Source organism: Octodon degus, unplaced genomic scaffold (assembly GCF_000260255.1).
Source record: "Octodon degus isolate 3935 unplaced genomic scaffold, OctDeg1.0 scaffold00026, whole genome shotgun sequence".
Classification (NCBI taxonomy): domain Eukaryota; kingdom Metazoa; phylum Chordata; class Mammalia; order Rodentia; family Octodontidae; genus Octodon; species Octodon degus.
The window spans coordinates 4388861-4410449 of record NW_004524602.1 but is presented as its reverse complement, the minus strand read 5'-3'; the positions used below and the strand labels follow the sequence as shown (position 1 = coordinate 4410449).

The window sequence follows — 21589 nt, the reverse complement described above, 5'->3', positions numbered from 1 at the left end:
TCGGGATCCAGGAGGGAACGTGCGGGAACTTCTCCGCCTCGGCTCCCGGGACTGGGGAGAAGGGGAGGTTCGCGTGGGGAGGGTGGGCTGGGGGAGGGGGCTCCGCGGAGCAGGGTCGGGGCGCTAGGGTCTGGATCTAAGCTTTGTACCCCGAAGGCAGGTTCACCCTTCGCCTGCTCCCCTCCCCCAGGCTCATCCCACTTGTAAGAGTGGGACATTCTTGTGCGCACACTAGCACCAGTAGAGGCCACTACACACCTCATTAAATAAACAATCGTACGGCCAATTCATTAATTTTCAGGAACGGGAGGGGGAGGGGGCTCGAACTTCTCTGCCTGGCCTGGGATTTTTCAGCTTCTGCAGCCCCGGGGAAACGCCTGCGGGTCCCGAGAGACGCTTCACGAAGAGATCGGAACAGAGTCTGCGGTCTTCCAAGAGGGTTTTGAGAACACGCTTCTTCCCCTTAAGACCAGTGGTGTTGACTTAATCAGGGGGACGACTTGGAGAGCGGCTCCAAGTGATTGTGTCTTTCAGTGTTTCTGTTATGAAATGCTTCTTTCCTGGGTATTGCAACTATATTTACAGTCGGTTAATCACGCCTAACCTAGGGAATTACCCAAGTATTGGATGTTAACGTACTTCTATATTGTTTTCAAGTGCCAGTATATACATATGTTAAACCCCGAAAGGCCTTTTCAGTTTCTTGTGTGTTATGGATCACTGGAATTACTTGCATTACTGTTTGTAGGGAGCCAGTTAACGAAAACGTCAGGTCTTCCGGGTGTAGTTGAGGAGCAGTACTGTTGAAGGACAGATTAACCTGTAACCTGTTAAAATTGTTTGATCAAGGTGGTATATCGTAAAACTTGACAAAACAAGTGTGGTGAAATTTTTGCATTTGATAGTCATCTGATCAGGCACAACGGTAACTTGTAATTGCTAAACCAATGCATGTTTTACCCAGATTTATATGAAATATTTTAAAATCATATTGAAGTGTGACTTGGCCAATAAAGTTGATTTTCCTGAAGTGCATGTGTGCATCATGGCTTATCAGTGTCAAGAAACAGTTATAAACTTAAAGTCCCACTGGGTATTTATTCATTGAGTATTAATCTAAATAGGTAACTAAAAAGTGTTAATGTCGAACTGTGATTACTTCTTCATGATGTGTACTTGCACACTTAGCCTTTACAAGATTTAGCACACCTTTAGGTTCTGAAATGTAGGTAACTGATCCAACTCTACCTTTACATGGGAATGGGCAAGAACAGTGTAATCTTAAAAAAAGTTCTTCTTACTCTAGTTTTACCTGTAAATTATATGTTGAACATATGTGTTTGAGGTAATAGGTTGAGTTTCTGCTTAAAGTTTTGTAATTTTATGAGTGCTAGTGATTTATTTAGGTTAACAGTATGAGAACAGTGTCTAAGGAAGTGATCTTAACATGTTTCAACATTAACTTAATCAGTGGGTTTTATTTTGCACTGATGCACGAGTTATATGTGCTTTATGCCTTCAGTGTGTTTGCAGTCTGTGATAGCAGTTCATTCAGCTAGTAATTATAACATTAAGTTATTGTGATAATACTACAAAGGAGAATAGGTTTTGAGAAAGTATGCTGGAGAATTGCCTAGTTTGTGTCAGGCTGTCTCAGAATTTCAATTGGAGGGGTGATGTGGAAGTTCCAGCTAATTGGTGTAATTAGGTCTAGAACACAGATCTCGTGGTTCTCTGTCTCCAGTATGTTCTGTTGACCTTACCTCATTACAAAAGTGAAAGAAAGGTGTAAATGGATTCTTCCCTTGGGTCCTACAGGATGAAAGAGATGGGGGGAATGGAGAACTAAGGAAGGAGCACCTGGAGCTGGAGCTAGAGTGGCTCTCAATAAATCAGATATCATTTGTCAAATTTTATTTTTATGGAGTACTCCGACATCTTTTTGTAGGGGTGATAGGAGAGAGGGAATATTTAGTAGTAAAAGATAAGAGAAAAACATGTGGGAGCACAGGGTAAATGCAGCTTTTGCATATTAGGGTAAATGTATGGAGATATGAAGGTGGAGAAAGGAGAGTGAAAGGCTGAAGATAGCAAATGGTCAGCACAGGGAAGGGTTGGAAATGAGAAGGCACACAGTCTTTTTTGGAAGGGTGGAAGAAGGAGCAGATCAGTGAAGAGATTGTTGGAAGGTTGGCTTGCCCGTGTATCCTTTGCATTGCAAGTCTTCTCAGTTCAGGACCTGTTAGCTTCTGCCGGAGGCCATTTACACATGAGTCCTTACCTCATATAGCAGTCCATTCCTATTTTGAAAAACTTCTAGAGAATTTTGCTTTATGCAGTACAATTAATGTAATGCTCACATATTTTCTTTAATCACCATCAATCTATTATCTGATTCATTACTTACATTCAAGGATTCATAGTTTTTTCAGCTTTTTCTTTCACTCACTCATGGAGTATTGCTACTTAAAGTTTATCTCATTTTTTATTTTTACCTTGTTTTCAGTTGTTACCTGTAAGTTAATGACTGTCTACTTGTTCACATGCCACTTGGTCCCTTCACCAGTAGGCTTTGGTCCTCCTCCCTCTTACTTTCCTCATCTCTTTTCCCCAGCAGCCAATTTCCATATTAGAGCTCTCATATTGTTGGAATGACAGCATGGATTTATCTTATATTACCTGTCTTGACCATTACTGTTCATCTGCTTGCCCAAGTTGAGATCGAAATGACCCCCTTTCTCTCATTTCTGTAGGCAGTTTTGGTTTTTATTTTTTATGCTACATAAGTTTATTTTTTCCCCATAATTTTATTGATAAACAAATAGCAATGAGACAGTTTCAAATCAAATTGGTAGGACAGTTTCAATAACTAACACATTGCATACATTCTTCCTAGTGGTTAATTGCTGTACAAGATGTGGACATGATATCCTATTTTATTTTATTTTTGTAGGCAGTTTTGTGAATATTTTGTTTTTCTTCTTCCTTCCCACCTGGACTAGCAGTTGTGACTCTGTCAATCTCTGTCTTCACTGTTATTCTCTAGGAATCTGTCTTCTTGATAGACTAAGCTTTCTCAAATATTTTCCTAATCATGCCACTATCCCACTTAGAATCTCTTTTAGTGTTCCCCAGCTTGAGTTTGGAGTCTAAACTTCTTGGCATGAGATTGTGAGGCATTTTTTTGGCACCCCTGATATGTACCTTTTGTTCCACCAGTCTAATCTAGTTTCATGTCTCCAGGTCTTTGCACATGCTGTTCTTCCTGCTAAAGTCAGTTCCCACCACACCTGATCCACTTCTGAACTTTCCATTCCACCAGTGACTCTTCCAGCCTCTCTCCACAGAGTCTTTATAGTCCTCATTCTCTGTTTCTGTACCTTTTGGGGTACTTTCTCATATTACTTACTTTCTTGTCTCCTTTGATAGTCTGCACTTCAGAAGATTGGCGCTGTCTTATTCATCTTTGTATTCCTGGTGGAGCTGAACATCTGGCACAGAGTGGATGGCAGTGAATGTTTGTTGAATCATTGTTGAGTTGCCTTTATTTTTAACTCCCAGAACCATACAGAACACATCTTGATGGCCTTTCACCTGTCTAATGATGGAAATCCTGTGTATGCATGTAAGTGTGTGTGTATCCTTCCCATTTATCCTTATGTACTTTAGTCACTGTCCCTAGTGTTCTGATTCTTTGAGTTGGGCATCCTCCTGACTATACTGCTGTTTTAATATTTTTGGTTGTGTCATCTTTGGTAAGTTTATTGACCTTACTGAGTTGTCTATAAAAAAGACCCATGCCTGATGTGCCTTTCAGAATGAGGTACCAAAGAGATCTAGATTTCTGGGATGAATGCTTTAAGGAGATAAGAAATGTGACTGCTCTTAGTAATTAATATGTCAGCATTAATACGTGATGTTAAATTAATATGTGATATAGGAGAGTGGATAAAGTATATAGACTCAGGATTGGGGATATGACCCTTGGTTCTATAGTTTCATGTATCTTTAAGGTGGGCCTTATAGGCAAGAAAGAATAATTCCTTAATTATTTAATGGAGTTATCAGAAGAGTGAAATTGCTTATAAACTATAAATTATTGTATTGTAATAAAATGGTTTTAATGCTTTGTGAACTTTTAAAGTATATTATAATTCTGTTAAAGAACAGTTTTTCTGTTGATCTTTGTGGGGTTTTTTTTGCTTTTTTTTTTTTTTTGTATTCTGAGTTTTCTCAGAAGAAAAATATTGGGATAACAGTAATTTAGTTGATAGAGTTTCTATCTAGTAGTCTTTTTCTCCCCAAATGTTTTATTTCGTAAGAGACTTCCATATGATTAGGAAGTGTTTACCATGTCATAGAGTTCTGGCTACTGGGTAGTATGTATCATTAATAAAACAAGCAACGGAAAACACCTATAGGTGAGATCATACTGACCAAAGAGCTAAGTTAGGTGAGGAACATGTTTTGTGCTTAAGCTTTAAAAAAACTAACTTTGTCAGGCAACAAAATCAAGTGAAAGATGATTTTAAAATACAGGCCAAATTTTGTATTCATTTACAATGAAAAGTTCTTCATTTTTTTTTAGCAGAAGGGTTTTTTTTTTGCTCCGAATGACTTCAGGGTGGGATTGGCTGGCTTGAATTGTGAGGATCGAACCACAGCAACCTGAGCCTGACTGCTTTTTTTTTTTTTTATAATTTTTTAACATTTATTTATTGTGTGTGTGTGTGTGTGTGTGTGTGGCCAGCTCAGCCCACCAGGGGGGCGCGGCTGGCTGGCATTTGGTGCTGGAGGATCGAACCTCGGTCCCTGTGCTTTGCCAAGCTTGTTCCAAGTAGGTGCTTTAGACCACTGAGCCATCTCTCCAGCCTGAGCCTGACTGCTTTGTCGAAGCAGCGGCTTAAAGAACTGAGCTAAGGGGCAGGCCCCCTTCATTTTTTTAAAAATTTAATTCTTTTGTATATAAAAGACCAAAGAGGTAATTGAGACCCATTGGTATAATCTTGATCTCTTTGTAATTGTGTCTATATGGCTCATCCTTTTTACCTTGTAATTAAGTACATGTCCATAGAACTTTTGATGTTTTTACTTACCTTTTAACATTTTGCTGTGTCATATTTAAAATCACTTTGTTAAAGTTTTAAAAATACAAGCTCATTTTCTTTTTTCTTTTCCTTTTTTTTTTTTTGCGGAACCGGGGATTAAACTCGGGTCCTTGCGCTTGCCAGGCAAGTGTTTATTCTACTGAGCCATCTCCCCAGCCCCCTCATTTTCAAACATTAATTTATAATAAATTTTATCACCTTTGCCAGCAAATTCATTTTTAACCCATGAACAACCACTTCTAATTGCATTTTCATGTGTATCTTTTTAATTTTTAATAAGAAGTGTGATTATCTTATGGCTTTTAAGTTGCATTTTTTTCACTTAACAGAGATCTTTATGAACCAGTACATAAAGATTTTTTTTTCTTTTTTTAATGTATCTTTTTTTTTTCTTTTTTAAAAATGTATTTGGTACAGGGTCTACAGGGTCTCACTATATAGATCGGACTCATAGTGATTCTCTTGTTTTCATCCTCCCAAACTCTGGGATTACAGGGGTGCGCCAACACGCCCAGTTTCAGTCACTGTGTCAGCGTGCCCAGGGGTGGGGTTGTTATTTTTTCTTTTTTTTTTATATGTCTTGTTCAGGGTCTCACTACACAGTGCAGACTCGTGGTGATCCTCCTGTTTTTAGCCTCCCCTGTGCTGGGATTACAGGCATGGGTCACCACGCCTGGGCTCTTGTCTCCAGCTCAGCGCGCCCAGGGGTGGGGCCGGCGCAGCATGCAGTATGCAGTGTGCAGTATGGGGATCTGGTCCCTGCTCTTGCCTAAGCAGGTGCTCAGTCTGCTGAGCTGAATCTCCCGACCCTCAGATTTCCCTAGAGCTACTATTTAGAATGTATGTATAGTATTCTAGGGAATGAAGATAATATTAATAGTGGCCAATAAAAAATGTATTATTTGTGGAACACTCACAGAGTTCCAGGCACTGCACCAAACCCTTTTACTTGTATTTAATTTCTTATACAACCCTATGAAAAAGATAATAAATCCCCATGCTGCAGATGAGAAAATTGAGCCTCGAATGTTAAGGGCCTTGCTAGAGTTCTAATAGCTGTCATGTGGAAAATTGGGGCATGAATCCACATATTTCCAACTCAGAAACTTCTGTTCTTGGCCTGATGTGGTGGCACAAGCTTGTGATACTAGCTGTCTATGGGAGTTGAAACAGGAAGATCACAAGTTTGAGCCAAGCTTGGCCAATTTAGCCACTGAGATCTTTTCTCAAAATTTAAAAAGGGCTGGAGATACAGCTCAGTGCAAAAACCTTGTGTTCAATCCCTAGTCTCAGGGGGAGAAAAGGCTGCTAGTTAGATATTTTGTTACTGATACTGAAGATACTGATATTGAAGATATTAAGAATAATGGGTATGAAAAAAAGAATAATCGGTATGATTTGGAAAATCTTATATTGGTTATAGATGAATATATATATTCTGGGATCTTACCTCCCTTGAAATTAGTTTGGATCCAGGTTGTTGTCTGAGATGGGAAGAAAGGGAAAGTGAATAGGATGGGAGGAAGAGATGGCAGGGCCTGGTTCTTCTACTCATTCTCAACCCCAACACTAACACCCACCCTTAGCCCCCCACCATAGCATTTTAGTAGTAACATTGACAAACTTGGGCACTAAAAGATGTATATGGATATTTATTTATTTATTTATTTATTTATTTATTTATTTTTGGAACCGGGGATTGAACTCGGGCTCTTACGCTTGCCAGGGAAAGCGCTTATTCTACTGAGTCATCTCCCCGGCCCCCTGGATTTTTAGTATTTGAATAAAGTTATTTTTGGTTTGCCTCTTAAAAAATTAAAAAATGTAAAATATGTTCCACTTCTGTTCCCTGAGGTAATCATGATAGCTATGGGCTTTATTTTTTATATTTGCAATTAAATATTTAAAATGACAATAGATTATAACAAAAATAAGTTGAAGTACATTGTACATACTGTATTTTAAGCTTGTTCTAGGACATTTTTCTTTTTTCTTTTTTTGTATTTTAGGGAAGGGTCTACAGGGTGTTCAGGGTCTCACTACTAGGTCAGACTCGTAGTGATCCGCCTGTTTACAGCCTCCCAAGAACTGGGATCACAGGTGTGTGCCACCACGCTCTGTCTCAACTGCTGTGTCAGTGTGCTCCGGGGGTGGGGCCTGCACAGCAGGCCTGGGGATCAAACTCCCAGCCCCTGCGACTGCTTGCAGGCGCTTTAATCTGCTGAGCTATTTGGCCAGCCCAGGATTAGGACATTTTTCTATGTACATATAAAATTTATCAGTTCTTTTGCTATCCATATGATTTGTTTTAATTGATGTATCATAATCTCTGTATAACTAGATTTTTTTTTTTTTTTTGGTGTGTGTGTGGTTTCCTCTCTTTTTATGCTCTCAATTTTTTGTTTACAAACTGTATTAATCACTTTTGCACTTCCAGGACAAAATACCTGACACTCAAATTTAAAGGAGGAGAGGTCGATTTTGGCTTATGGTTTCTGAAGGTTCTATCCAGGCATGGTGGGCTGGCTCCAAGGTAGAAGTGACATGGTGATGTGGTGGAGGAAGGCTTTCAGCCCATTAGAGTCAGGGATCAAAGAAAGAAGAGAGGAACCAGGGACAAAAATACACCCTCTTTCCATGTCACACCTCCCAGTGACTTTCCTTTTCTAACCAACCCTCACCTGCTAACAGTACATTAAAAAAAAATCTGTAATAAATGCACATTTGACTATGAATCCACTGATGAGTAATGTCCCTATTACCTTCCGAAACCCCCATCTCTGAGCCCTTCAGACTGTGAGGGGATGTTTGAGGTCTAAACTATAACACAAACAAATGATGCAGTGAGCCTACTTTTATAAATGTCTTGTGCCTATGTGCAAGTATATCATTTAATGACTTTGTAGATGTGAAATTGAAAGGTAGAGTACACACATTAAATTCTGGGGATTATTTCCAAGTTTTTTGTCAAAAAGCTGATTTATACCATACACCCTTGCCACACATACTAGTTGTGTTCAGACTTCATAGTCTTGCTTGTTGGAGACTATTTCGGACACTGAGCCTAAGATGCTAGCAAAACATTTCTGTAAAGGGTTTATAGCATTAGAGCTCTGATAAGAGGTATGGCCTTGAAATGTACATTCAGGAATTAGCTGATTCAAGTGAGTGCAGTTTACATCATGAAAATAGAGCATATCACTTAGAAGAAAAAAAGATTTGGGGGCAAAAATTTTAGCATACGTCCTCAATTGAGTTTCCTAAAGGAAGAAGTAACCTACTGCAACTGTACTTAGAATAAGAATTATGTAAAATACTAAGGTTTATTTTGCTCCTGTATAGCTTAGTGAGAAACATGTATAGATAAGTAGGATAATTCTCGAGTACACAGTGCTGGTTCTTTGTCTGACACCTAGTCATGGTTTGACCCTGAGTTAGGATGGTAGAAGGAATGATGGTTTATAGAAAGACAATTTTGAGTAATTTTTTAAATAGTATTTATACTCACCATCTGTCCTATTGGGATGAGGTAAACAATGGGTTAATATGTGTTCATATTTAGGAAGGCTTTTTTTTTTTTTTTTTCTTTGCCGTACCAGGGATTGAACTCAGGGCCTTGTGCTTGCCAGGCAGGTGCTTATTCTGCTGAGCTATTTCCCCAGCCCCGTGTCCGTATTTAGAATACAGCCTCGGTTATTTTTTTTTTTTTTTTTTTTTTTAATTTTAGGGAAGGGTCTACAGGGTGTTCAGGGTCTCACTACTAGATTGGATTTGTAGTGATCTGCCTGTTTACAGCCTCCCAAGAGCTGGGATTACAGGCACACACCATCACACCCAATCTCAATTGCTGTCTCAGCATGCCCTGGGAGTGGGGCCAGCACAGCAGGCCAGGGGAATCGAACTCCTGGCCCCCGTGCCTGCTTGCAGGCGCTTTAATTCGCTGAGCTATTTGGCCAGCCCTGAGCCTGGGTTATCTTATTAAGCATCAATTGTTTTCATTCTTCTTGTTCTTGTTTTTGTGTGCTACTAGATAGAGCAGCTAGCTAAAAAAGACAGGAAAATTAGATAATCCTTATTTAATTTGGTTTATATTTTTATCTAATATCTGGTATAATTTGGTTGCTAAATGAATGAGTTTTTGGTGATAGGAATAAGGGTATGTGTGTAGTCTGGGAAATTTGACTTTGTTTCTGAGGATTTGAGTGATTTTGCAGCCACACATTGTTTTTTTAGATAAGTAGTTTTGTTTTCTTGGCTAGGACATAACAGTGGTATGAGGCACAGCAAAGGCAAAAACCAACAGAAATGTACTTGGTCAGTAATCATTTCTTCAAGGTTTCATTTTTATTCTCATGTTAATTATTTGTTATTTAATGGAAAAGTGGTTATTAGGTGATGAAATCATAATGTAATCTTTAAAGATTGATCTGTGATGCTAGGAAAGAGGTTGGAGGAAGTACATGTACTTTCTTGTCTCTGTTTTCTATGAAATTTTACTTGCCTTTTAAAAATTATATTTTACTCCCGGTGTGCTGTGCTGGCCCCACCTCTGGGGCGCACTGAGGTGGTGATTGAGACTGGGCATGGTGGTGGCAGGTGCCTGTAATCCCAGTGCTTGGGAGGCTGAAAACAGGAGAATCACTGTGAGTCTGTCTGATCTATGTAGTGAGACCATGTAGACCTGTGGACCCTGTCCTAAGTACATTAAAAAAAAAATTATACTTTAATTTTTTGGTATCAGGAATCAAACTCAGGACCTCATGATTGCCAGGCAAGTGCTGTGCTGATGAGCAACATCCCTGGCATTGTATTTGTCTTTTATTTGTGTCATTTTATGCTTTTTATATTTTGAGACTATGATAGTAAATGCATGCAAATTCAGAATTATATTTCTAGTGAGTGGACTGTTGTTACCTTTGAAATTCTATTCATTCCTCCTTGCACAGAGGCCATGCTAATCTTCTCTGTATTGCTCCAGTTTTAGTATATGTGCTGCTGAAGGGAGCACATACTCATTCCTAAAGCTGAGCTGTCTTACTGTAATGTAACTCTATCAGCTGTATGTTGGTTAGTGGTGGTGGTGTTGTTGGTACAGGGAATCAAACTCAGGACCTCACATTTCCCAGGCAGGCAGTGTGCTGCTGAGATATATAGTTGGCCCCTTGTTTAGTGTTTAAATGTTTCTATCTTTTAATTTCTGTTTTCACCGTTTTTGTAGTCTTATAGAATACTTGTATATAGAGTGTGTAGTATTTTTTGTTGTATTTTTCTGAAAATTTTTTTTTTTTTGCTTGATGAATAAGTTTATTGGTCTTTATCTGAAAAATCTTTATAGAAATATAGTTTACCTCTCAGCATCCTGCTCCTGAGCTCTGAGGAAGCTTGCCTTCTTATGAGCGACCTGATCTTTCCTCTGGGCAAGGGACATTTTGGGATGGTTCCACTTCTTTTTAATTTCTCTTTTTTACTTCTTTTCATATTATCTCATATAGCAGCATGAGCTTTCTTATCCTTCTCCATCATGTCTGGAGATAACATTGTTCTTTATGTACTGAGAGAACTGTTTCTTGTAAGCATCTTCATCTTCTTCCATTAGGTAACGCATATAATTTGCGACATTCTGACCCATGATGTGCTTCTGATGTACTTCTGCATTATACTCCTTGCTTTCAGAATCACAACCAGGGAACCATTTGGTACTGTGAGGGACAGACAAGCCTCCACCCACAGCATCCTTTAGGGCTCCAAAAACTTTATTGCCAGCTGTAGTTCTGGCAAGGCCTGCATCCAAGTAGCAGGTGAAGGCACCAGGTTTGCCATCAGTGCTTTCCACATTGTATTCATCTCCAGTCACTTCCACCTGAATTTCATTTCATTTCTTTTCTTTTCTTTCTTCCTTCCTTCCTTTCTTTCGGAACCAGGGATTGAACTCAGGCCCTTGAGCTTGCCAGGCAAGTGCTTATTTTACTGAGCCGTCTCCCCAGCCCTCCCACCTGACTTTCATAGATCTTATCCATGTCAAACCTACTGAGAAGCCTGCGGGCCAGCAGCAGGCCAGTACAATATGCTGCAGAGTAATTTGTTAGGCCTACTTTCACACCATATTTTGGTAGTTCAAGTGCATATGCTGCACAGACTATCATATCCCCTTCAATATGGGCATAAGCAATCTGACAGTTGATATTTCTGTTAGTTACATGAACGGTCACCCTGCATTTATGTGTGTTGTACTTATTTTTGACTTGGATTGCCAAGTGTTTCCTAACATAGTAATCAGTTTTGCTCTCTCATTGTCTTCTAAACTTCATTTGGTATCTCTTTATTCTTGACAACCTTAAAAAAAACCCATCCCGTGTAATATAGACCCACATCCACGGTCTATGCAGACCTGCAGGCTGAGCAGACCACAGGTGGAGAAAGCCAAATTTTGTATTTTTAACAGGACATAACTTTTTAATGTAATAGGTAATAACCTTGGCTTTGTAACTTCCATTTCATTATTCTTATTTGCCCTGCCTATTCTCTGTTCTCTTTTCTCCCTTTTCTCTTTTTGATTATTTTTATCCAGTTTTCCCCACTCTTAGCTTGACAGTGGATAGTGGTTCCTAAATGTATCTTTGATTATACTTGTATTATTTCATAGACAATAGAAGGGTTCTAACCATTTGCCTTTCACTTCTGATTTTTATATAGTTGTTGTGCATTTTAATTGATTCTACAAATCACTTCTTTCCCTAAGTCTTTATTCCTTTAGATTTGTACTCATATTTACTTTCTCAGTTACTCTTCATTTATTTCTGTGTCTCTGAGCTTCTGTGTGGGAAACTTTTCTGCTTGGAGAAATAGTCTTTAGTTAGGTCTACTGGAAATTAATTCTCTTAGCTTTTAACTCTCAAAATATTTATATTTTATTTAAATTCTACATGTTTTGGGGGGCAGGATACTAAGTGTATAGTTCTAGGAAGATAGTTTTTTTCTTTCAGTACTTTAATATGTCATTCCATTGTTTGCTGAACTTCATCTCTTTCTGGTGAGTCAGGTGTAATCTTTTTCTCTTTTGGTTAATCTCTCCTCCCCCCACTCCTAACCTTGGGCCACTTTTTTAAGAGTTGCCTTTCAGTTGTGCTTATCAGAAATTTTACTATGCTATGCCTTGTTGTGTTTTTTTTCCACTGTATTTATCTGCCTATTGAGCTTCTGGTATTTGTGGGATGCCTACTTTCATCAGATTGGAAAGTATTTGGCCAGTCCCTTCAAATATTTCTTCAGTCCCATTGGAATTTGGTTCACTTAGGTTTCTTTGCATACTTCTCTTTCTGATAGGTTCAGAAAAACTACAGATTTTAACTTCTCTGCTTGGCTTTGGTTGCTTAGGACAACAGCAACAGTTTCTTTTGACTTCATACACTCTACACTTTATTGAGTCCTTATTTTTACCTGTTGACTTTTTCTATTCTAGAATTCCATTTTATTTTCTTTATAGTTTTCATGATTTTGCTGAAGCTTTCTGTTTTGTATTTCTATTCCTTTTTAACCATCTCATTATATTCCTGGGATAGGGGTTGCTTTTATATCCTTTATGTCTTCTGAATTGTGGAGCTATCTTGTTTTCTCATATGCTTGTTTGTGATAGAGTCCTAGGTATTGTATATGAAGAGATGATCTGGATGATGCTGTCTTAGAATTTACCTTTGCTTCTGGTAGGTGATTATGTTAGAAACACTAATAATCTCAAAGCATTTTAATCCATTCAGGGATTGAGGCAATTTAAAATTGAGTTTTCAACTCTATGAACTGAAATACTTCTTAGGTATGGTCCTTTTCAGTTCTAATCCACAGCTTAAGGGGTTTGTTTGCCTTTTTGACAGGACCTCACACCAATTTTTTTTCCTACCAGGGCATGGATCTATAGAAAGCTGTGATCATCTCAGCCTCTTCAGCAGTAGCCTTTAGAATGGGATACTTGTGAGCAAAATGGAGCCCCAAATAGCGGATGAACCTCTAGATTTTCTTGCTTTCTCAATCTTCATCCCTTAGTTCCTTATTGCTTTGATTTCCCACACACATATATTTTATATTTTATCTAGTTTCTTCAGTTGTTCTCAGCAGAAGAGCTGTTCTGAACAATGCGCCTTTTGTCCTTTCTCTTTTGTGACATATGAGAAATTTTCAAGCAAGTCTTTGTTTTTTGTGTCTTTTGCAATCTGCTTATTGTCCCTATTGCATTTATTTCGAAAGTTATTCAGTGTTGTGGCCAAAAGCAGCCTTTCTTGATTTCAGATAGTTTTCTTTTCACATACAAAGTCTTCTCTTAAATTTCTCTGGGATTTCTAAATTTTGGAAGTTTTATTGATACTCTAATTTCTCTCATCTCTGTAAATTTTTCAGAGAAATTTCTTTGCTCCAATTGATAGAATAAGCTTTCAGCTACTAAGTCTTTTAAAGTATCTATTAGGACAGTTTATTTTTTTTTTATTTTTTTTTTTAATTTTTTTTTTAATTTTTTGTTGCTGTTACAGGGGATTGAATTTTTTTTTTAATATTTATTTTTATTTATTACATTTATTTATTGTGTGTGTGTGGCCAGCTCAGCCCACCAGGGGGCGGGGCTGGCTGGCATGTGGTGCTGGAGAATCGAACCGAGGTCCCTGTGCTTTGCCAAGCTTGTTTCAAGTAGGTGCTTTAGACCACTGAGCCATCTCTCCAGCCCCCTAGGACAGTTTATGATTATGATTGTGGGATGTGTCAATATGTGTTCTATTATTGCTGGTTGAGATGGACTTTTGAAACATGTGGATTCATATTGTAGTATTTGAAGTGTAGGTGAAAGAAGGGAGGGAAAATTTTAGATTTGCAACACTTTTATGTTGGTAGATCATTGTGTTTCTGATTGACAGGGAATATGGGCAGAGTATAATAAGACTATGAGACAGGGCGGTTTACTGCTAAAGCTCTTGTTTTCATTGTTGACTTTTTTTATTCAAAACTCAGTGTTTTTATTTGGTTGTGGAGCAGTGGTGGCTTTTTCTTCTCTTTTCTATCTCTTGTCTCTAAACTTCATTTTAACATGTTAGCTTCAGCATGAGTGCTACTGCTAGAAGCTTTACCAGCATTTTTTTTCTTGGAGGCATTATAAATCTGCAGTTTGCCATTGTTTTGTGATTTCTAGTGACAATACAGATTTTTTCTCCAGGTATTTTCATTTATAGTTTTACTTTTTAAAACTGTTCAGTTATTTCAGTGAAGATTTTGAGTGGAATATTGGTGGGCACTGGGTATATGCATAAGCTCACTTTTGCTGTCTGGAGTTGTGTTTACTCTTTCTCCATTGGTTTGGAGTTTGGTGTTTGATTCAATTAAAAGAATCTTTCTTTAAAAACGTTTGCTGAAGTACTACTAGACTAACTCCTGCCTGATAGGAACCATTTGATAGAATAAAGAGTTTTGCATTCACCAGATCATGTGAATGTGTGCATGTGTGCCTGTGTGTGTGTGTGTGTGTGTCTATATGTTTGTATTTATTTATATTTGTGTGTGTTTTTTTTGTGTGTGTGTGTGCGTGTGTGTGTATGGCCAGCTCAGCCCACCAGGGGGCGGGGCTGGCTGGCATGTGGTGCTGGGGGATTGAACTGTGGTCTCTGTGCTTTGCTAAGTTTGTTCTAAGTAGGTGCTTTAGACCACTGAGCCATCTCACCAGCCCCTTTATATGTTTGTAATTGGTGACTTTTCAGGGCTCTTTCACGTTCTGATATTGCATATGTAGATACCTATTCTTGAGTTAGGGATACCTTTCTCTGAAGCCAAGAGTCTTTGGGAAAACTAAAGCAACAATGTTCATTTAAATTTTGGGGGTTTTATCCATTAGTTAGATTGTTGAAAATATAAATATAAAGATGTTGATGATTTTATGTGTGTAGAAAGTGTTCTTGTTCAATAAAATCTTATGTATGATTTTGATGAGATTACAAATTTTAAAATATTAAATTTCAAATTCTCTACTAGATGGTTGTATCAATTAAGAAGCATCTATAGCCAGGTGTGGTCGTGTGTGCCTGTAATTCCATACTTAGGAGGCTGAGGCAGGAGTATTTTGAGCTTGAGACCAACCTGGGCCACAGAGAAAGCTCAAGGCCAGCTTGAACTACACAGCAAGACGCTATCTCAAAAAGACGAAAGACAGAAAAAAAAAAAAAAAAGCATTTATGTGGTAAATGCAATTGAATTTACTCACATGTTACACATACATGGATAAGAAGATGGTTAGGCTTTTATGACCTTATTTTTTAAAATAACGGATTTAGGCGCATTATGTATTCACTGTGAAATCTTTTGTTGTTGTTGTTGTTGTTAAAGGAAGAATTAGAACTCTGTTTCTGCCTTAAATCTAGAGTTTACCAGTTGGGAAATAATGCTTTGGAATTGGTTTGACAAATGGGGTATAGTTGAAGGAATTGGGAAAAGCAGACAACATGGAAAAGAAAATGGCTTGCTTTATTATGCTGTCATAGGAAGAACAAAGTTATTTCCTTCTTTCTTTCTTTCTTTTTTTTTTTTTTTTTTTGCGGAACTGGGGATTGAACTCAGGCCCTTGCGCTTGCCAGGGAAGCGCTTATTCCACTGAGCCATCTCCCCAGCCCCCCAAAGTTATTTCTGTTACAGGCATAACATGTTATGAGAGGAGGTGGCTATCTTCCTTTTACATCCAACTGGACTAGTACAATGTAAGGAAAGATAGTAAATTGAGTCTTCCAGGCTAGTACTTTGTCACAATAAGTTATTTTCCTTCAGATGTTGTTTATTCTAAGTTGTCTGTGTTTTATTTATATACTCTTATAAACTTGATGTGACAAAATACTTCTGTGAGCAATTTCCAGTTTTTAATGAAGTGTTTTCCACACTTGTTCAATTGTTAGAACAGCTTTAAGTAATGGTGTGCTTTGTAAGAAATTGTGAACTCTCTTTAATTATCTTAAACAAATGAAGTGTACTTTTACTGGTAGCAAATAAGATGTATGTGAATGTGATTCATCTTAGTAGTTTAAGAAATATTTAATGAGTATTTGTTGTATATCATAAAACAAGATAATTTCATGGTGTCAGCGAATCATGGAAGAGCTAGAATAGAAATGATTTTTTTATTAAAATTCACAGACATAGTAGTAGTATATACTATTATAAGATTATTAAGATTATTACGATTACATTTTAAGTAGGGGATGGTTACTTTAGCCAGTGCAGCATGCCTGAGTAATTATGTGTGTAGTCTCTACTTTCGGGGTATTATGACACATCTATTGAGAGTCAGTGATACAAGAACCTGGGGCTCTTTGTTATGGAAATCATCTCAGGGGTTTCTTCTTCACAGAATTTCAGAAACATTTTCTGAGTATTGACTGAAAGAACAGCAAAGATACTTCTATTTGTCCTGCAGTGTAAGTATTTTGAATTTAGATGCTTCTGAATTTAAAATAAATACTGTTTTAGAATGAATTCCCTCTCCCAAGGAAATATAATTTACATGTGATGGGATATTACTACTTGTGTTGCTACTCTTTATTCACTTCTGTTTAAGAAATCTTTCTCAATAGCTATGAACATTAGGAATATTAAAAAGCCTTGCTATCAGTTGTTTTCTTTTTCTTTTTTTCTCTCTTTTCTTTTCTTTTCTTTTCTTTTCTTTTCTTTTCTTTTCTTTTCTTTTCTTTTCTTTTCTTTCGCAGAACCGGGAATTGAACTCCAGCCCTTGTACATGCCAGGCAAGCACTTATTCTACTGAGCCATCTCCCTGGCCCCGTATCAGTTGTTTTTTAGGGAAATGATCATACTGTATATGATGGCTTTGTTTTTTTGAGACAAGATCTCACTATGTAGTTCAGGCTGATATTGAACTCACTATGGAGCCCAAGCTGATCTCAAACTTGTGGTGATTCTCTTGCCTCAGCTTCCCAAGTGCTGGATTACAAGTGTGTGCTACCATGCCAGGCGCTCTGAGGGCTTTTAATGACTTCTCAACTGTGAAATTTCAGTAGAGTTTACATTCCATTTCATTAATGTACTATCTCGAAGGTTCAGAATTACACATTTTTAAAAAAAGTTTTATTAACTGCTTCAACTTTTGAGAGCAGGAATATAAATGAAAAATTATGTCTGAAGTATGAAAGTTTTTTCTCCAAAATAAAGTGAATTTCAGACTAATTAGATCAGTAAGCCTTTTTATGAAATACATGCTACATGCTGGTCACTGTGTTGGGGCCATGAGGATGAAAAAAACTTATACCATGACTTGGTAAAGTTCATACTCTAGTGAGAATGAGATAGGGAAGGTATATATGTAATTAAATTATTTATGCTTTGTTTAATTTAAAAAATTTGAAGTTTCCGTACTGTTTTTTGGTGTTTTTTTTTTTTTTTTCTCAGTACTGGGGATTGAACTCAGGACCTTGTGCTTGCCAGGCAAGTGCTTATTTTACTGAGCTATCTCCCCAGCCTTGTCAGTACTGGTAAGATACTAGCTGGGTATGGTGGTGCCTATAATCCAAATACTATGGAAGGATTAGGGCAGGAGGATTGCAACCTGGAACCCCATCTGGGCAACTGAATGACTTAGTGAGACTGCCTCAAAATTAAAAAAAAACAAAACAACACACCATTAAAAAGGGAACAAGGTATAGCTCAATGTAAAGGATTGGTTTAATCTTCAGTATTAGGGATAAAGATAACAAACTTGTGCATAGTAATACATGTAAGAAAAAAGTTTGTGTATATGTGTGGAGATGAGGTGATGATGATGTCTCATAAGTAGGCTGTTGCTGAAGCAGTCTATGGTGATCACTTGAATTAGCATTATGGATGTGAAAAGAAGTTCATGGAGTGAAAAGATTTAGTTGACAGAGTAGAATTTGGTAGTGGATTGGATTGGTAGCCAGGGAAAGGTACACGTCAAAGATGATTTTAAGGTTCTTTAGGCTTTGTATAGCAGGATGGATGGTGGCATCTTTTCTTGGGAAAGAAGCAAGTTTTAGGGGGCAAGAAAAACATGAGTTTAATAGTTTAATTTTAGACATAATGAATTTGATGTGCGTTTGAGTTTTCCAAGAGGCGGGTAGTTACAGTCTGGCATTTGTTTCAGGGTGGGCAGACGTGGGCTGTAGATTTGGGAGGCATCTGTTTAGATTGTGATTGAGCTGAGAAGCGTATACCATGAAAAGACAGAAGTAAGGAGAGAAGTAGGGAAGGACTAGGAGAGGGCTTCATATTGGGAGCCAAGAAGGGAGCATTAGATTGTTAGTGGGTTAAGTATGCTGAAAGGTGAATAGCCCTTGCATTTAGGTACTTCTCACCAGTGACCTCACCAGTGACCTCACTTGATAGCCTTAGGTGGAATTTAGTAACGGGTTGAATGAAGGTTTAGTAGAAAGGGAAGAAGTAAAGACTGAAATGTTCCAGAAACTTACCTGTGAATGAGAATGACTGCAGTGGTTGGCGGTTTAATGAATGGGGTCCACATGGGGTATATTATATTAAGGTTTTTTTTTTCTTTCTGTATTTAGGACAGGGTCTACACAGTGTTCAGGGTCTTATGCATAGACTGGACTGGGATTACAGGCGTGCACCACCATGCCCAGTCTTGAGCCCACTCTCAATCACTGTCTCAGCACGCCCTGGGGGCGGGGCTGGCATGGCAGGCCCAGGGATTGAACCCCTGGCCCCTACATCTGCCTAAGCAGATGTTTTAATCTGCTGGGCTATTTGGCCAGCCACATGGGGGTATATTTAATGGGCAACTGTCTTGAATATGTTTTAAAATGGAAGACTATCATTATTATTATTTTTGATACAGAGGCTTACTACACAGTTTGGACTCATAGTGATCCTCATAGTGATCCACTTATTAGAAGTGACTCTCATCTACTATTCAGTGTAATTTTAGCATCCCTAGTACTGGGATTACAGGCATGTGCCACTGCACCCAGTTCCAGGGCTGGCACGGTGTGCCTCAGGTTCCGGGGCCTGCACGGCATGCAGTACTAGGGGTTGAACTTGGTGTCTTGCGCTTGCCTAGCAGGCACTTTTGCTGCCAAGCTATCTTCTGAGCCCCTAAAATAGAAGACTGTTTGATACAGTTTGACTATACAAGCAAAATGTAATGGTGTACATTTTTTGAAAAATTTGGGAGAACCTCGAGTTCTGAGTGCAGATTGAAAGCTTTGCATTTGAAGATGTGATAATGCTAGCCTAATTCAGCAACAGGGAAAGAACTTGAAGCAGATAAAAAATTTCAACAATGCTGTGAGGTCTCCTGCTTTATATAATATGCAAGGAAGTTTTTATGAGAGTTGGGGAGCTAGTTAACCAGAGAGATAAGATTACTAATACTGTACCAGTGCTAACATAAGATATACCTTAGGAAGAGATAAAGTTAGGTTGTAAATTCTGTGGGGCTAACACTTTTTTTGTTGCTTTTCTCCTCTGAATAGCATAAACAGTGTAAAATAAGAAATCTAAGAATACTTTCATTGAGTAAGTGCATTGCAAATTGGAGATTCCAAGTCAGTAAGGACATTGAAAAGGTAGATTCTAAGTAAATATCTACCTAATCTACAATCTTAAATGGAAATTAAAAAACTTCTGTTTATGTATAAGCTGTGGTTAATGTTGACTGATCTGAATTTTGTAGACTAATATGATAGAACTAATAAGTGAAGGCTTTTCCTATAACAATATTTAGTTCACCATTTTGGCGAATCTTTCCCTGTAGCCTACTAAGCCTTTTCTTTAATTAAGTATTTGATTTACACAGCAGATTTTACTCACTTGAGGACTGTACCCTTGTCTAAATGATAACACTGACACCTCAGGTGTGGTTAAGATACATGGTAAATAAAATCAGAATTTTACCTCAGAGTAATCTGCTGTTTAGACCTTTTCTAAGATCCTGTTATCTGAGAGTGCAGACTTTTTAAAAAAACTTATTCCTAGCTATGCAGAGGCTGATTAGCTAGTTCATTTATATTAAGATTATGAAGTACCCATTTTTCTCGCTCCTAAGTTACCTCTCTGTTCAATTTGTTATTCTAAACTCATAAGTAAAATGAGAGGGAAAGTAGAGAATGCAGACAAATTAATGATTGAAGTGGGGTTTTTTTTGCATATTAGTTTCTTTAAAGTTTTCTTTGGCTCATTCTGAGTTGTTAGAAGTGACTCTCATCTAATATTCAGTGTAATAAACTGGGTCCTTGATGTTGAGGATACTTCCTTCATTTTATTTTGCTTATGAAAACAAGTAACAGTAGTTAAAAGTCTACAGTATTCTCAAATTAGAAGTAGCTGATGGCCCCCTATGGGCAGGAGCAGCCCTTCTGTCCTGTCCATCTTTAGCTTCTCCCTTTTTGACAGTCTTATTATCCACAGTTCCGGGCATCTCCTGATCCCTTTCTTTTCTTGTCACTTCACACAGTGCAAGCACGTGAAATACTGGTACCTAGTAACCAATGTAGATAGATTACAACCATCATCTGACTGGGTGCAGAAGCCAGGTGGAGAAATGCAGATTATGAATGGTAATAACTTTTATATACCATTAGGGCCTGACACAGTGCTTGACATATCTCCAGAAGTATTTTAACTTTTGAACAAAAGACTATTTCAAAATTATCCTTTTGTTTTCATAGGTGAGAAAGTTGGGCTTAGATTTAATTGTACCAGTATTGTTCCTATGGCCTGGCTAGTTATACATTAGTTTAGACAATTCAAGGAAGTAAGTAAATACAATCCTAGCTATCCAAGAATCCCATGTTGAAAAGAGAGGCAAGCAGCCATTTATCTAGCAGGGAATGTTTTTATTTTTTTCTGTGAGGGGTAGTGATAGCAGTACTGTATATACTTCATTTTGCTTTTTGGTGCCTGTATGTGCTGAGTACTGTGCCATAGGCGGTACAGTCATGTAGGACATGGCCTTTGCCTTGAGGAGCTTGTGTAATGTGCTGTAAGATAAGACAGCATGTAAGAATCAATACATATCAAAGCAGTATATAGTACATTTTACATATAAATTACTTGTATACCTTTGCATATGTTCTGTAAAATGAAAAATATTTGATGATCGAGCATGAAGATGCCATGCATTTTTAGTTGATCTTCTAAAAGTAGGGTAGATGTAAGTTGGGGGAACTCTGTCTGGAAGTATATATTGATGACTTCTACCCATTTAATGTAACAGTGGAAGAGCTTCTAAGTGTCAGCCATGTGGAGACTGAGCCTTTTGATGGTTTCTTTTGTATAATATGATACTATGTCACCAGCTAAGGAATTCTCCCATCAGTTATGTTGAATAGTGCTGGCCATATTGTAAAATTATTTTATAAATGTGTATTTTTTTTTAATTTTATTTATTTGTGTGTGTGTGTGTGTGTGTGTGTGTGTGTGGCCAGCTCAGCCCACCAGGGGGCAGGGCTGGCTGGCATGTGGTGCTGGGGGATTGA

The 21589-nt window shown here is 38.0% G+C and overlaps 1 protein-coding gene and 1 non-coding gene across 2 annotated transcripts in view; one reads left to right on the top strand and one right to left on the bottom strand.

Moving 5' to 3' along the window:
• Neo1 (neogenin 1) overlaps positions 1–21589 on the top strand; it is a 213878-nt gene that overhangs the window by 578 nt on the left and 191711 nt on the right. Inside the window, exon 2 of the mRNA XM_023712423.1 lies at positions 1855–1877. Within this exon, the coding sequence (XP_023568191.1) occupies positions 1855–1877 (23 nt within the window). The remainder of the gene's footprint in view (positions 1–1854; positions 1878–21589) is intronic.
• On the bottom strand, positions 10010–10116 carry LOC111816101. The gene has a single exon (XR_002820609.1). It is a non-coding gene; the product is annotated as a U6 spliceosomal RNA (small nuclear RNA).